Raw genomic sequence first — 17,100 nt, forward strand, 5'->3', positions numbered from 1 at the left:
AAATATAGGAAGAATATCTAAATATTTTGGGAAGCCTAGTTACTACAGTCTCTGTCTTGGGGCATTAACAATCAAGAAAAAAGCTACCGTCAAAGAAATTCTGGAAACTGCATAAAAATTTCTGCGGGAAGATAAATTTTATATTGGCACAAATCAACGTGATGTTCACTGAAATCATTTATTTTTAAGATGAACTGAGAATATTTTCAGTGAAGATGAGAAAAAAGTGTTTTATATTTGATCTGAATCAAGACTTCCGCCTATTAAAGATTTCTTTTATTGGCTCAACAATCATGCAATCCTGCAAAATGAAATAAACAAAAAATATTCATCAATTAATATATTCAAACCCAATAATTTGAACATTATTTTAAATGTACTGATATGTGTTATATCTTACATCATTCGATGTTCTACATTTTCATAACTCTTCCCTTTTCTAAATATACAACACCATGCATGATGATTTTGTTTAGCTGCTGGCTAAAAACCTGTTACAGAATCAGAAAGTACTAGAACTCCTTCAAGTTAATGGCACATCTCGAGAGTGCCACAAACAACTCTTATGAGCTGTTTTAAGTTTGTCCTTATTTAGTTCTGTAATCACATGAACATGGCATCAAATGAAAACATAGACATCAAATCAGGAAGAAAGAACTGATCTATAGAATGAAATTGACCTGTAATGTAGTCGACAGTGGTTGCAAGTAGCCTAATATTTATTAAAGACCACATACAGAAACTATTAGTGTTTCTTGATGTCAACAAGCTTGCCGGAATAAACATAATAGTGCATGAAAATAAACCTACTTAATGTAGATTTTGTCATTTTGGTCAGAAAAGAGAAGCATCCTATAAATTGAGAAACAGGAATAGTAAAGAGTTATTCATAAACCTGAGATATATAGCACACAAGGGAGCCTTTGACCAATCCCACCATGCACTGATCAAAGGCAAGATGTAAAAGAAAGAGAATCAACCCCTTTAAGTTTGGAGGCTTCAACATACACAAATATGAAGATTTAGCCCCCCTGCTGAAAGGAGGTGATCCAGCTCTGGTAATATAATCGAGTCATCCAGATAAGAATGTTGCCACCTTACGTTAACTAAATATTCGTACATGGTTGAATATAAATGCAATTGCTAACTTATAAAGTAGAGCATATTCCCATAAAATTTCTGCAGTCATATAATCAATTTAAGTCAACAAGTTGATAAGTTTCTTCAGATTTGTGGTCAGAGCCCTTCTCAGGGAGCTTGCTTTCACAGTGGTGCATGAGTTTCCTCAAAAAGGTTGCCACTATTGCTTTGCAATTTATTTGATCAAGACTCATGATCATGAACAGATGAATTTCACTTTTAAGTTAGCTGACAGGAAGCTGAAGAATCTGTCAAGTGAACAGATGAACTGTTTGATAATCAGTGGTCCTTTTTAAATTGAAAGACTTACTCAAATGATGATCTGAAGACCTTAGGAACAGTGAATCTGCTGAGACACCAGATTACTTCAAAACTGCAGTTATGAACAGAATATCCTTGTAACCTCACCAATGACTTGCCGTATAACATCAGAACGGCAGGTCCAAGAGGCATTCCATGATGTATAACAAGAGCCTTGAGACTTTCAAGCAAGCGGTGGACCATTCTAACAACACCTCCCCCCGCCACCCCCTCAACCTCCACCACGACATTTATGGACTCAAAGTATGCCAAGTAACTCCCGAGTCTCTTTCCTCTCAGGCTGAATAAAGGTCCTCCTGAAAATGCTTGCGTGGCTTTTGTGAATGTCATACTCTTGACCATTACCATCATTAGAGGCTGTAATGTTAGGGGTAATGGTATCGGGATAAGGAGCAGAGCGAGGAGCTCCAACAGATTTTTGCGCATGGCGTGACAATCTGGATGCCAAATTACTTGATGCAGAGGCCTTTGTACCCCTCCCCTTGCGCTTTGTGCTAAGGAATCCACAAGCAAGAGCTTCTAGTGCTTTTGTAGTAGGTGGTCGGTTTCTAGTGCTCTGCCTTCGGGAGCTCAAGGTAGGATCCTGCTTGCTAGACTTGTTGTTAATCTCCAGTGTGGAGGAATCATCACCCTGCTGCCTTTCTTCTAGCGGCAATGAAGATTCCTTTGGATTTGAATCCCCCTGGCCGCATGTAACCTCTGCTCGGCAGGCCTCAGTTTCAAAATATGGAGGGAAATGAGGGAGGTTAAGGTCGATGAAAGTTCGTGGTTGAGGATCTTCCAGAAAGATGCCTGCCATGCTAACAGCACCAGAACCAGCACGGTTTCTGCCGCAGATGCACTCACTGCTATCCTCTGGGCCAGCAGGTATCTTCCCCTGACATATGCCAGTCTCAGCATGGTTGCTTTCACCTGCATCATGTGATTTCAGTTGACAATGATCCTCCTCCTTTGACCGATGGCTTTTTAGAAAACCGTCAAGGCCAAAACCGGTTTCTACATGGTCACAGGAAGTTGACTTCTGTCGCTTTGAAGCAGGGGCTATATAGCTTCTTTGGCTAGATTTTACCCTGCGATTGTACTGACACTTTATATCCTTCACTGGATTCTTATCACTAAATGGAACATGGTACTGTTCATTGATATCATGTCCATCTGCTGAAATTTTTAGCTCCGAGACAGTAAACAAACAATCCGATAGGTCAGACAGCATACCCCTTTCAAAGTTGCACCTTCCATTCCCCGAATTCTTGTCATTAGAGATGCCTTGATTGGAACCCCCTTGATCATTAGATGATGTATCAGATGAATCTGGCTGCTCCACTGAGCTATTACCATATGTTTCTCCTGTCTGATTAATAGGACCATAGCTACAAACAGCATCCACAGGTAAGCTCCGCAGTTCTCGAACCTTGGATTGTGTCTCACCTTCAATAAGACTGGTATCCACAACAGTGAATTTCATAAGTTCCGAATTAATACCTGGAAGTCTTGGATGCAGATACCGTTGACGCTGATGATCAAACATACAAGTTTGGTCCAATTTGGTGTTTACATCCCATTGAAATTTGTCTTCAGTGCTGTCACTTCCTTTAGCTCCTTCAGCCTCTAGCTCAAGAAGCCTTGGGTCTGCTACAACTTTATTCAAGACATCAGTGACAGAATCAAAATAGTGGTTTCCCTTCACAAGTTTTCTCCTTGAGAACATGTTGATACCAGGGACGAGAAATACCAAAGCATTTTTGGAACCAACAGAACTATGACCCCTGGGCTGCTCAGAGTGCCACCCTCTTGCAAGTAAACGGGGCCAAACAGCTTCCCAGAAAATGTCATTGGACCTTGCTTTGCTTAGCCTGAAACCTCCTGTTAGAAACTTGATGATGTCTTCATTTGTAAGAGATGAGAAAGCTTTGCCAATTGGTAGGATAGGGTTAACTGGATTTGCTCTAACTGGATCTGATACAAATCCAGTCAGGTCATGCTTTCCCTTACCAATTCCTATAGCTTCTACAAGAACTTCCATACCAACCAAGGCCTTTAAATTTAAGACAAATTCCTCCAAAGAAACCCTTCCCTCACTGAAGGTCTTGATAACCTGCCAGAGGAAATACAGTAATTGAACAGGAGGGACATTGTTATAATAAAAAAGAAAATAATCCAATCATATACATCAGCTCAGGATAGCCACACAAATAGCAAACCTTAACTCATCACTGAATATTGGATTTTTGGAACCAGGCACAACTTGCCCTAGTCTAAGTAAGGCAGCTTTTAACTATATGCTAACCTTTGTGACTACTGAAGTGCTGGTTAAAGCAACTTAAGGGAAGAGAAGGGTTTACCATGTTACCTGGAAGAGCATTTAGCAGGAAGGAATCCTACTTTGTTGGTTATGCAGTTTGAAGTCACAAGAAAAGGCAAGGAAGATGCTACTCATTTCATGAAAAACCAAGGGTAAAGTACAACAAGATGCAGTGCAGAAGCTTTCACAGCAGACGCCAAATAAAAACTTGAAACTCATCCTAAATAGAAGCAAGAATTGAGTTCTGTTGAAAAAGGAAAGCTCATACTGCCTCCACTTAACTCAAAAAGCTTTTCGGTTGTGTATAGCAAGGTTTTGCATCTTGATACCATGCCCCATACAAGTACCTTACTGGTATGGTGCGGTATGCCACTGTACCAACTACCAACACACAGCAAAAGTGCTATGGAACAACACCGATACCATGTTTTAGTACGGTGTGCTACCAGTAAGAAACCTACTGCTATGGTACAATATGTCTGGCCTGGACTGGTATGGTCCAGTGGATAAAACCTTGTTGATAGTGCCCAGCAGCTGTGCAAGCACAGGTAGATTCAGCATATAAAATATAACAAAGGGTCTTGACACACCTTTACATAGTGAATGATAAAAAAATTATATTAGATTACTGGGTAGATTTTTTTTATAAAAAAAAACTTTTGTAAAACATTATCTTGCATAGGATATTCTAATGCATATTGAAGCCAAGCATAAAGATATCCAATTCACTACATGATACATAGGCTGTTAGCCATTTAAAGTATTCATCAACCTTTTCTAAACAAAACAAGGATAGGGGAAAGAAAAAGAAAGAAGGATAGACAGGAATAAATTTTCTCCCATGGCGTTCGAAGTTTTGAACACTCCCAGAGGGGACAGCAATCAGCAAGTGAAGTTTTGAACACTCCCAGAGGAGACAGCAATCAGCAAGTGATTTCTTCAAGATACAGTACAAGAAAACATGTCTCTTAATCCTTATCAGGCAGTGTATGCTGGAAATCTGACTGAGAGTTGTATAGAGCTAACTATGAATGAGAAACATCTAAATGAGTACTAAGATAAAAGAACCAAAGAAAAGAAGTATGTTATTTGTGTTCAAACTCCTGTTCAATAATTGGAAGCAACTTATAAGTAAGAATTTGAGAAAGATATTTCCTAAGGCTTTAATTTAATATTCCTTAGTCTCCACCAAAACATGCTACTTTGAGCTTGTGTCCTGTTGCACTATGCCAAAGAGAAGTTTTGTGTACCCTACTCCTTCGTGCTTAATTACAATAACATTGGCTTCAATAATAGGCTTAAAAAAATACAGGAAAACAGGAAATTGAGGAGAAGATTATATACTAAAAATCAAAAGACATCACCAAGTTAAAATAGCCAGAAATAAACTCAATTACTACATTCTGAAGGAAGAATAAGATATGGCATACTGAAGACACCTCACTCTAATGAGAAAGGGGACATTCATTCAGGCAAAACACACAGAAAGCATCACATGACTAACAAAGGAAAAACAAGGTCCAAACCAGTATGCCTTTCCTAGCATCCATTTCACTAGATATTCCCCAACACCAGTGTCCAGTAACCAGTTCATGTGTTTCATTAAAACCTCCTGAGCTACAAATACATCCTATAGTCTCAAGAGATAAACCAGTCCCAAATGGGGATCATCAACTTTTTGGTCATTAAATATGTATGAGAAATCCCCTTTCGTAACAGATACAAACAAACACTTATCTTTTAGGTTTCCTGAAAGACTGCAACTTGTAGGTTTACTACATTGTTATGCCTTTCCGAGCAAAGTCTATTACAAGGTTTACTTTATAAATAATTGATGATAAACTTTTCCCAAGACAAAGGATTGACCCAATAATTCAGGTATTGTTTGTTCATCATGTCTAGAAAATCAAATTCCTTTGTAAAGCATGACATCTGTAAGTGGTTTTGGTGAGATAACTTATTAATCTTTGATTGAACAAAGAGACTCATGTTGATCCCAAGAATTTATTTTTGACAGATTTGCTTTGGGTCCTTCACAAGGCACAAGTGCTTGTTCTGTAAAATTATTATCACTACCAAGTGCTTCAATCCAAAATCCTGGTCTGCTAGCATGTATGTTGTCTACTTTTTTAGAAAGTTTAACTTCTTTTAGAATAAAAGTTTGAAGTTCATTTCATCTCACAGCTCACAGTGAAGCACTTAGGGACTGTTTGCTTGTGAAGTTTTTCTAAAATGGGATTGTTGACTAACAAATTGACCCCAAAAGCTTAAGCTAATAGAAAAGGGTCAATAATGTATATCAGGCTTAACACCTCCTTTCGCATGCATCCTGGATTATGCACATGGAAGAACAACGATGACTAAAATGAGACAAGACTATAATCGGAATAATTAAATAAATAATTAGCATGTAGGGGATTGGAAGTTGTGACCTCCAGCAAAGCTGAAATCTGATACAATGTTGACTTTCCAATTGACCCTAAGGGGGCATTTGGTATGGGGTGATCGTCAAGGGTGATGTGGGTGGAGGTGATGAGATCACCGTGTTTGGTTGCATCACGGTGATCCTACGTGGCGGTGATCTTAAATAACCTCCACTCCTCAAATCACCCTCCAACTCGGTGACAGGATACCCGTCCTTGAGGTCGGAAATCCAACATCACCCCAAGGCAGTGATCCTGGGTTGAAAGTTAAAGACAAAAATACCCCTCAAGTTAGCAGAAAAATTGATATATCACTATACCATCAATATATTATGTCAATATATATATATTATGTTGATATTATATATTATATTAATGATATATATTATATTATAATATATTACTAATCATATTATTATCCCATTATTATTGAAGGATAATTTTAAATTCTAGTAGAAATATATTATTATTTTTTATATTTATATAATGAAAATATTTAATATATTACTATATTACTTCTATTTACCTTACTTTTCTAATCAAAATAATTATTACTATTAAAAAAATCTGTTATAAGTATAAATAAAAATATTAATTCTATAATGAAAAATAACATATTTTTATAAGATTAATAATTTATAGGAGTAATAAATATATTTTATAGAATATATTAATAATTAATATATTGATAAATATATTAATATTTTATTATAATATATTTTATATGATTAATAAATATATGATAAGGACTATTAAAAGTAGAATATGTGACAAAATTATGGAGTTATTATAGGAATTAGTATATTGACTTACATTTTTAATTCATGAGAATTAAAAATACATAAAAAAATCCATCTAAGATATATCAAGGGTATTTGTGGTATTATATAGTCAGTGATCTTGGATCCCCATACCATACCAAATAAGTTACTCATGGATATCCGGGGATTTTTAATCACTGAACCATGGCCTACCAAACACATTGATCTTAGATTACCGAGGATCAAATCACCCCAGCATTCGGATCACCGAGGATCTTAGATCACCGTGGTGATCCTGTTAGGGTTACCAAACGCCCCCTAAGAGCTTAAGATTATACGGAAAGAGTGTACAATGTATATCGAGCTTAACAAGGATTAACAAATTTTACAATAACTTTCATGTCGATGCTGTCTTCTTTATTTTTTTGCTTTGATGAATCACATATTGGAAAAACCAACTATTACAAGGCCATAAAACCTACAAAATGATTTTTAATGGAAAAAAGGCCCCCACCCTGTATCTTTATGAAACTTGTAATAAAGCAATCAGTGTCCCCAACCCTGTATCTTTATGAAACTTGTATGCAATCAGTGTTTGTAATTATTTGTTTTAGTAATATATACTTTGAGACTCATGGAAGAGGTAGGCAGGCTTCCAAACACGCACACAGGTCTGAAATGAAAATTTCTTGATAATAGAATAAACATGATACCAATTATTCTGAATTGACGCATTCCAGGTAGCTAATATCAAAGGGATTTATGCAGTAATGGTGAAATTTTTAATTGAAGCAAAACATGTAATATATAGCTGTTAGTGCATTGGGGAATAAAGAAAGTAAACAAGGCCCAGGAACGTTTGAACCAATTAGTCACTTCAGGAAACTTCTTCCTGCCAATGCTTCAAGCAACCATGATAAAATATGTAGAGCCCATATCATTGACCATGGAGTAGGAAGAGCAGGAAAGAGAAGTGCATTTATTTTGTCTTTTTGCTACTATATACAGGAAAGGGTGAAAGATAATTCTTTTCTATTCTCTTTTCTGTTTTCTTTTTATTTTTGAAGTAAAGATGGTGCCCCATTTATTTTAAACATTCTTCTGTTCTTTTCTTTTATCTATCATATACCTAGTGATAAATAAAGAAACAATGGAAATAGTCATGTTGAAAAATAAAAAAAAAGAGGCATTTCTTCCCTCTTTCTATGCTATTATCAGTTGTCAGATAAAGTGCCAAAATTTGGCAACACAGATATTTTTTGTTGTACACTTTAACTTTACAAAGTAATAGAAACCAAATATATTGAACCAAAGTAAGCAAGCTCCTAGTTACATGCTTCAACATATGAGCATACACTTTGTAGTTTGTATGGAATATTGGCGTGCAAATTAAACAAAGTTTAATTTGACATCTTGCATAAAAATGAAATGAAATTCAGATTTATAAAAGAAACTCAGATCTGCATTAAATTTCAGACCTAACCTACTAGTCAACCAAGTATTCTAGATGAGGTCTACAACATTTCATCTGGTTTACATGTTAGAATGTGAAACAAGGTAGCTGGTTATGTTGAACATTATTCCCTTAATTAAAGGCTTGAGACCCAGATGAGTTTTATTTTGGCAGCAATCAAATTCACCATATCCCCCCATCAGGTACCATCCAAAAATATGCATATATTCTGCCAATCTTAGTGACAAAATTCTCCAAATTATTGGAAAGATGCTCCACTTATTTTCAGAACAGGAAGAAAAGCAATATTTTTACCAAGTATTGGCTATTTTTACAGATATTTTTTTACGTGAATACTTGATGAATTATTTTTTGGGTTTGTGGAAGTCTATATCAGACTATATGTTTAACTTCAATACTTCCATCTCCTGAATATCTTCAAAATTACAAAATCTTACCCATGGTAAAACAACTACGAATCTGAAAGTTATGACTGAAACCATAGATTGGACTGCATATGACTCAAAGTTGATGCCCCTCTGAACTATGAAAAAACATACCATAGCCAGCCTAGAAGTATTTAGTTGCAAAGGTCCCATTTATTGTTGAGTCTAATCATTTGTTTTCCAAGGATTGATCTGTTTTCCCACCTTCTATAAACTAATATGAAACAGTATAAATGTCCCTTCCATCTCTTACTCATTTACTTCACTTGAAACTACTGTAAGGCATTTAGTTGTTTCACCACACCCACCTAGACACTGTTACTTTTCAGTTATGTGTGTATAATCAACAAAGTAAACTGAATTTCAAGCAAAACTGAATGTCAAATATCAAGCCTTTTTATTGCTAACAAAGGAATAAACTAGGCTCAAATTTTTAACAATTGTCAAAATTATCTGAAAGATGTCACAAGTAGTAGTCTAACAAACAGCAATGCATGTTAAGTAATTAAATACCTCCAGCAAATTATGTTGAACTTCCACAGATATGACTGGCACCAAACGTGATAATAGTTCTTGCTGTCTCCAGCCTGTAAAAATTCGCTGCCCGTATATATATCGCCTGCTTCTCATCTTTCGGCACTCTGACCATCTGCGGTATGCGTCAGACCTATAAAATTTCCCATAATAGAATGATAATATCTCGCCCATACTTCTGCTCTCCATAAATTTTGTCACCTGAACAAGATTTTTCCCGAAAATGTAGAGACCAAGGAGAAAACTCTGCACTTCAGCATCAGTCCAAGAGATAAATGGTAAATCAGGCACTGGATTGCAACCTTCACCAGTCCACCGTAAACCAAAATACATCTGATTATATGGGTTCATGTCTTCCTGGCTTGTGGATCTAAAAAGTTCTTTACCATGTTCTAAGGAGTTATTTGGATGTTCAGGTTTTGCACCTTGAGAAAATGTACTGCAACTGTTTGAACAGTAAGGTGGAAATCCACTTGTTACGCTGCATTTGGGATTAATTCCACTATCAACTTTACATATCAAGTCCCCTGGCCCAGCTCTTTTACTACAACTTGTGGTGCCAGGATAATCTTGCTGCTCATGTTTGATATTACCACCTCCATAATTAACCCACATAATTGGGATGGGTAAACTGTTTTGACTGGAATAGTCTACACCAAGTATGTCATCACCTTTTATTGGCCTATCTTGCAGCTGATCATGTTCAAATTCTGTGATCAGGGATGGAATTCGAACCTGATATTGATCTCCTAAACGAGGAAGAACTAGTGGATCTCCTGTAGAAGTTATTTGATCATTGCATATCTCTGCAGTACACTCTTTATTGCAAATTAGTAACTCTTCATTGTGAATAAGTTTAACAGAGTCCATCATCCAAAATGTCAGTCAGGAAGCATAAGGTCTCCGCACACTTTGGCAAATTTGGAAGCTGTTTTACAATGACACATCAACTATAAAGTTAAACCAACTATTTTTCTCCAAAAACCATGATCACCAAAAAAAATACAGTCTGAATACCATGCAATAAAATTTGGAAGGGCTGATTCAAAATCAAATGGTAATGCCACCAAATCAACCAAAATAATGGTCATTAAACTACTATGATAAACTAACAATACAAGCTCATAGGATGCATTGAAACTTTAACTGACAAAATTAAGCTGCTGGAGTCATTCAACTTCTTCAATGAGTAGATTTTTGCCAAATATTCCATTTAGGAGGAATAATATTTAATATAAATCCGGTCTATTTTCATGCATAAATATATGATATACTTCGGTATCTGGGTCCATTTAGAATTTAATCAGATCGCAGTTCATAAAAACAGAAGGCCAGGGCATTCAACATCAAGATATAGAGATGTGCCTATAGGAAAATGGCCAAAGGCCTTCAATATTCAGTTCACCTTAATGATCTTAGGAATTCTCAAATGATAGCACAAACAGATTGACAGCTTTACTATCTGGATGTGACTATATAAGATACAAAAGCAACCCAACAAAAGATAGTCAGCAGAGGAAGACGAAAGTTTAAAGGTATGTACTAGATCAACAATCTCTTTGAAGTTACAAACTCTAAGCATATTACCCAATTAATTTGCACTTGGAAGAAACAAATACTCTCTATCTTACAGATAAATGATGAAAAAAGCAGTGTACCTGAACAGCCAATAAGCAAAGCAGCATTCTTAAATAAAGTAGTGCACAACAAGCTACCAAGTATTATGACAGCAGCCTTACTGATGAACATGGGGTGCAACCAAGTCTTAAGGCAGCACAAAAGGTGAAGGCCACATGCATGCTAAACATGCTCCTAAAGAATATTATGTAAAACCATTGAAAAGTTTTGTGAAGGCTTTGTTTCACATTTCATGTTTTCGCATGCTATATAGCCTACATTACCTCAAGCAACAAAGGGTAAATGTCATATTTAAAGAGATGGTTTTGTTGAAAAGAGATAGGAGTAGGGTTTTATAATCAGTCATAAGATTGACTGCGTTAACCCAAAGACAGTTGATATTGACCATAAACAAGATAAAAAAGCAGACAATTTTGACAGGATGGAAGTCAACCACCGGAAAAAATAGGCTCAAATTATGAAATTAGATTTACCAATTCTAAGGCATTATGTAAGGAAAATGTTGATGAACAGGTAATAGGAACAAATTACAATGCAGGATGGACAAAGCCAAACATTCACATAAACATAGAACAACTAGATTTATTCATATAGTTGCATAATGCATTACTTGGGAGTGTATATGCATTACTTGGGGTATAGGTATTATAGAATATGTGAGACTTAATTCTTCCTACAACAGAAAATATATGTTTTGGCCAACAACTAAAAACCAAGAATTCTTTAAAGTGTATATGTTGTCCTGCAAGAGAGCTTGGAAATCAACTCGGAAACCCTTCGGGTTTCTAATCTTCGGCTTCGGGAAAAGAAACCCTTCGGGTTTCTTATCCCTCGTCCCTTATAACACTCCTACGTGAAAGTGGTAACTCCGTTACCTCTTTCACTCCTCTAGAACACAGAATTTCAGAATTCCGTGTTCCGTTTCGATATCTTAAGGAAGAAAGTAGGATATTCCCACATGTTTCCATGGCACAGTTTTGCATCCCTCTCTCTTGCTCGCTCATTTGTTGTATGAGTATGACTCAAGAGGAAGATGCAGGCATGCATTGTCATCAAAGCACAATAACAGTTAAGTATGTTGATGAAAACAAGTCACTGATAAAATCATCCACAAAATAGATCCTAAAAAACTAAATTAATGTGCCTTTAAGCATCCAAGTAAAAGATAGTGTCTTAAAATGTGGTGCATGAGGCCGCATATGCATATGCGGTGCCTTAACCATACCGCATTGTCTATATGCAGTTACTATGTGCGGTCATACCATATATAGGCTGAAAAAACAGTCCATTTAGCACTATGCAGCCACATATGTGGCTCAATTAGCATAGTATGACAGCTGATGTTTCCCACTTAGTATTTGAGGCCAAGTATATGGCACACTCCTATATGGGCCTATGCAGATGGAACATGTTCAAACTGATTATTATATTTGGTATAGTTTATTTATTTTATATAATTTAAAACTTCTAACCCTATATGCACCCACAAATGCAGCCCACATACCGCATGTCCGGTATGCGGCCCCTTAACCGCCCCATACTATGGCCATCTTTTAAAGCACTAGCAAAAGAACAATGAAAAAGATGATTACAATCTTAGAAGACCCATAGGTACCAAGTCGCGTGCAAACTCTTAATAGTTTATGATCCTAATGGGCATTTTATGGGCCAATGAAACCTTTCAAGTATATCTCAAGGAGAGGATTAGCAACACAAACAATCTAAAGGGAATAAACCAAACAATACATTCCCAAAACTAGAATTAGATATAAAACCATGTTACACCCTATACCTAAAACATTCCTTAAACTAGACATCCTTCATGCGTACCCCTCTAAATACCCTAACTCCAACATCTAACCAATCGCCAAACCTACCGAGACACCAAACTAGCAAGCAGTTAATATGCTTCAAGTGTTATTTGTCTATTACACCACAAACCCCCACTAGAATTGACCCAGAACAAATAATTTTGTTTCCTTCAAATATCTCACATCAAGGGCTGAATATTGGTAGAACTACCTGTATACTTCCCTTGTTAGTATCGTATGGTTCAGTGCAGCATGGTACCATACTGACATATGGTATGTGTCTTCGTGCCGGCACAGCAAAAGAGAAGTGAAGTAACATATATCACTATGGTACTGATACAGATGCTTTACCAATACAATCCAGTACAGCCAGTATACACTGATACTTGAATCCCGGTCTTGTCATACCACATAACTGATTTGGAAGAAAACCACAATTCAAAATGAGATCCTATCATATCTGTATCAAAGGAGATTGAGCATAGACCACTCCAACAAAGATTCCCATTATCATAACTTCATCCTTCCAAGTATCACCAGAACTATTGAAATTTAAGACATCTTTATTTTCACCTGATTTGGATTTAACTTTCTTGATCACACGCTTCATTATTTCTTACTACATTCATATCCTTCGCCTAAGCAATCTCTTGTCATGTATTCCATCTAAAGGAGTCAACAATCAACATAACTCGTCTTCTCGTAAGCTGTTATCAAACTTAGATTTGTTCCTACAAGAAATAGAATTAAATCATAAGACTTATAGATATCCATGTTACTAACATTGAACCTTCCAAGTTCCAACCAATGGAGGTGACTCTGATAGACCAGTATTTGTGTCACTACCACGGTAACTAAAATGAATTGGCAGTTGCATATTGACTAGAAAAATGCAGAACTTGTCCATATTTCTGTCAGTTTCATCTTGACCAAAACTAAACAAACTCAAGTAGTTAATAAGGGAAAATGTACATACGTATTTGCACACAAAGAAGTTGAAAATGTCAAAGCCAAATAAAGAATTACATACAGCTAGCTGGTAGTAGCACATGAAACTGCAGCACTGTAAATGCCCTGCAACGCCTATACTTGCAACCAAAATGTGCACCATAGCCTAGATAGGCATCGAATTAAGTAAAGAAGACTGACTGCGTCCTTCTACAGAAAAAGTTATTCATGTGTCAGAAAAGAAGGCAATCTCTACCCCCAACCTTTTGGCTAAGTTGCAGTCTAGAACTCTAACTAGCAACAAACTTGTTCGCGTTAACAAGGATTTTTCTATATAACAGTATTGTAGGAGTTATACTCAACTTTAATAGCCTCAACTCATCTGACTAGACTTCCCATTGCTGCTGTAGTGTACCTTAGAGACAACTCCAGCCTAGCACCTCCATTAGTGCACTACTAACATAACCATTAGCTTCCAAAGTATATTTTCTGACTTTCTTGCTATTAACAAAGATGTTTCATCTTCAAGTATCATAAGCTCAAGATATCTCAACATATCACCTCTGCCATGATGAAAAAAAATAGCTTCTTCTATCTGAGAGCCTCAAGTACAATGTAGCAACTTTATAGAGGAATAAGCCCCACTTGCCTATGAGTTGGAACTCTGTTTTGTGATTCCATAATCACAAAAATTTATGCTAAACTATTGATGAAAAACAATATTTATGCACTATGGTAGATCTGCAATTAGATCCTATGCAACATAAAACATTGAAAATTGAGGTTAAAGCTAATATATCGATGATCCACGGTCAAGATTTTGGTGCTACAAACAGTTATATAGGAGTTCCCTGAAGATGGTTAAGCTACTAAGTGCTTACAGATTAAAACCTCATTGACATTTCAAATGATAAGGAATGATTCTCACAGAACTAATAGGCTTTTAAGATATCAAGTGTGTTCCTTTTTCACAATAGATAGTCCAGAAAATAATGTTCCATACATTTGATCAGATTCAAGGATAACCATCAACTGCTGAGTAGATCATAATCCCTCATGACAGAACGTTTAACATCCACTAGAGGCGTGATAGTAAGCATTGAAAGTAGTGGTGGCAATATGAAAATAGGAATATAAAGATCACACTCTAAAGATGATATTTTATGAAGTATGAACAGTCAGGTATCTCAGATAGGACTGGGACCATTTGACTTGTTGCTTATAGTAAACACATGAATGAAAGCTACTCAAATATTTTGAGATTAAAATTGTTGCTAATGATTATCTCCCAAGGTTAAAGAATGTTCGTGCATGAGACCTTAGAGGTCAAAAAAAAAAATAGTAAATTAAATTTCCAAAATAAGGTAAGTTAAAACAACATAATAAGATCTGCTATTCAAATGTTTTTAAAAAATGTTATAAATCATCATTAATCCAAAAAATTGAAAAAGGCTACAGATCACAAGGATCCAGAAAATGTACTTGTTATAAACATGAAATTAACTCAGATCAATGAAAAAATGAACTTATGAATTCAGGATCTGAAAATTAGAAAAACAGAAATGACATAATAAGAGAATTAGAATTTTCATGAAACCAAAACCAGGTATTTCATCTATATTATAAACCCTATATATCATAGGGAAAGTAGTCGCTGGCAATAGTCTTATGAAGATCAAAGTCTAACAGACTTCATGCAAGTGATCGCCAAGCTGAATGAAAATCCAAGTATTACCAAACTTGGAAAAGAAAAGGCAATCAGGTTAGATCCATATTCAAACAAAAAGCAGCTGCTGATGGAGATTAACATTAACCAAAGAGAGAGGCTACTAATCACAAAGAACCCGGACAAAACCCGTCCATTCCCATTAGATATCCCTTATATTAACAAGAAACTAGTTCCCTTCGATGATAAAATGATCATAAGTTGAGGGCCTCTCAATCAGCAAAATGAAACAACGCAAGCAAGGGCACCAGAATTCTCATAAATTCATATCATCGCAAACAATCCTTGATGATCACCAGAATACCTATACTACGAGCAAAGATATATATATCGACCAAACTGCAACCATCAAGAACAACGCACCAATAACGCGAGACAAGAAATCCAAAAACCAGCAATCGATTCACCCAAAAGAACCACAGCATCAAGGAAAAAATTCAATCCACAAGAACACATGAAACAACATAGAATCTACATTTGATACAAACAACACTAAAGATCCTTGTTAAGATCTACTAAATCTAACACATAACCACAAAGTAAACTGTGACAGCAGCACTTACAGAGAACTAACAGCATATAGATGACAAGATATTCGATTGCTAAAAGAACAAGAAAAGAGATGGAGGAGAGAGAGAATACCTACGTGAATGGGTATCAATCTTCCATCGTTACGCCAAGAGCGAAATCGATGGCTGTAACTTTTCAGACGAGAAAGAGCCGAACTCGAGCATAGCTTTTAACGAAAACTTCACGAAAAAAAAATGGTACATATAAGTGAAGGCAAAAGGCCAAACTCTTGTACATATATACACACACATTTATATATTTTGTAATAATAATATATAAGAAATTAAAAATAATCATTTCTAAAGACAGAAAGCGAGAGGGAGTTTTTACCTCGGTTTATATAGCGATGGTTTCTCTCCTTCCGTCCTTCGTGCCCTCAGAAGTCGGGAATTCTTGGGAACGATTAGAAGGAGATAAGAGATAAAGATAAAGAAAGAGAGCGAAAAGTAGAAAAATTAAAAATAAAAATAAAGAAAATAAAGAAGAAAACAAAGAAAAAGGAAAGAAAGGTCATTAAAAAGAAAATTATTATTATTATATGAATGTTTTAGAGAGAGAGAGAGAGAGAGAGGGGAGGGCTTTTAAGGAGGGAGGAGTGAATGACGGTACGGAAGAGATCCGCTATGAGGCTGCTTGCAAATAAAACCTTAGTGATTGCACCACTATGTGACACGTAACACGCTAATTTGATCCCACTTTTTTATAATTTGCGTGTCAAACGATTAGGGAAACGATTGAGTTATAAGTTCTCACCGATCCGCTGCATGAGTTCTCTCCGATCTCATCAAAAATAAGGCGGAAATATAAGTTAAATTACTAAAATACCATTCACCTCTTTAGCAAGTGTGGAAAACGGGACGAAGCCTGTGAGGCTGATACATGGAAGAAGTCTCGTGGAGAAGTCGGCGCATGTGATGACTGATGAGACGAGACTAGGAAACTCGTTTGACGTTGACCGTCGGGTCTCGGTCAAATAAACCGACTGGTAGTTTGATCCGGACCGTTGGATCAATGTTGACGCCGATGT

The 17,100-nt window shown here is 36.2% G+C and overlaps 1 protein-coding gene across 2 annotated transcripts; it reads right to left on the minus strand.

The window, feature by feature from the left end:
* Nucleotides 1-68: 68 nt before the first annotated feature.
* Nucleotides 69-16,533, minus strand: LOC103724027. Of its 2 annotated transcripts, XR_005509757.1 has the most exons (5): nt 16,404-16,533; nt 16,146-16,252; nt 9,360-10,308; nt 1,451-3,556; nt 69-301 (listed from the first exon to the last, which is right to left on the minus strand). XR_005509757.1 is itself a non-coding variant. In XM_017846860.3 (4 exons), the coding sequence occupies exons 3-4, from the start codon at nt 10,251-10,253 to the stop codon at nt 1,700-1,702; spliced, it is 2,751 nt and encodes a 916-aa protein (XP_017702349.1). In that variant the 5' UTR covers nt 10,254-10,308; nt 16,146-16,252; nt 16,404-16,533; the 3' UTR covers nt 796-1,699. The 2 variants fall into 2 exon arrangements, 1 of the variants encoding a protein (XP_017702349.1); XM_017846860.3 differs by lacking the exon at nt 69-301 and having other exon boundaries at nt 796-3,556.
* Nucleotides 16,534-17,100: the final 567 nt, after the last annotated feature.

The sequence above is a fragment of the Phoenix dactylifera genome, unplaced genomic scaffold, assembly GCF_009389715.1.
Source record: "Phoenix dactylifera cultivar Barhee BC4 unplaced genomic scaffold, palm_55x_up_171113_PBpolish2nd_filt_p 001307F, whole genome shotgun sequence".
Classification (NCBI taxonomy): Eukaryota; Viridiplantae; Streptophyta; class Magnoliopsida; order Arecales; family Arecaceae; genus Phoenix; species Phoenix dactylifera.

Excerpts from the sequence above, each read along its gene's own strand:
- LOC103724027 (XM_017846860.3), bottom strand. The coding sequence starts at position 10,253 with ATGATGGACTCTGTTAAACTTATTCACAATGAAGAGTTACTAATTTGC. Across the intron at positions 3,557-9,359 it reads TTCAACATAATTTGCTGGAG|GTTATCAAGACCTTCAGTGA; the intron begins GTATTTAATTAC and ends TTCCTCTGGCAG.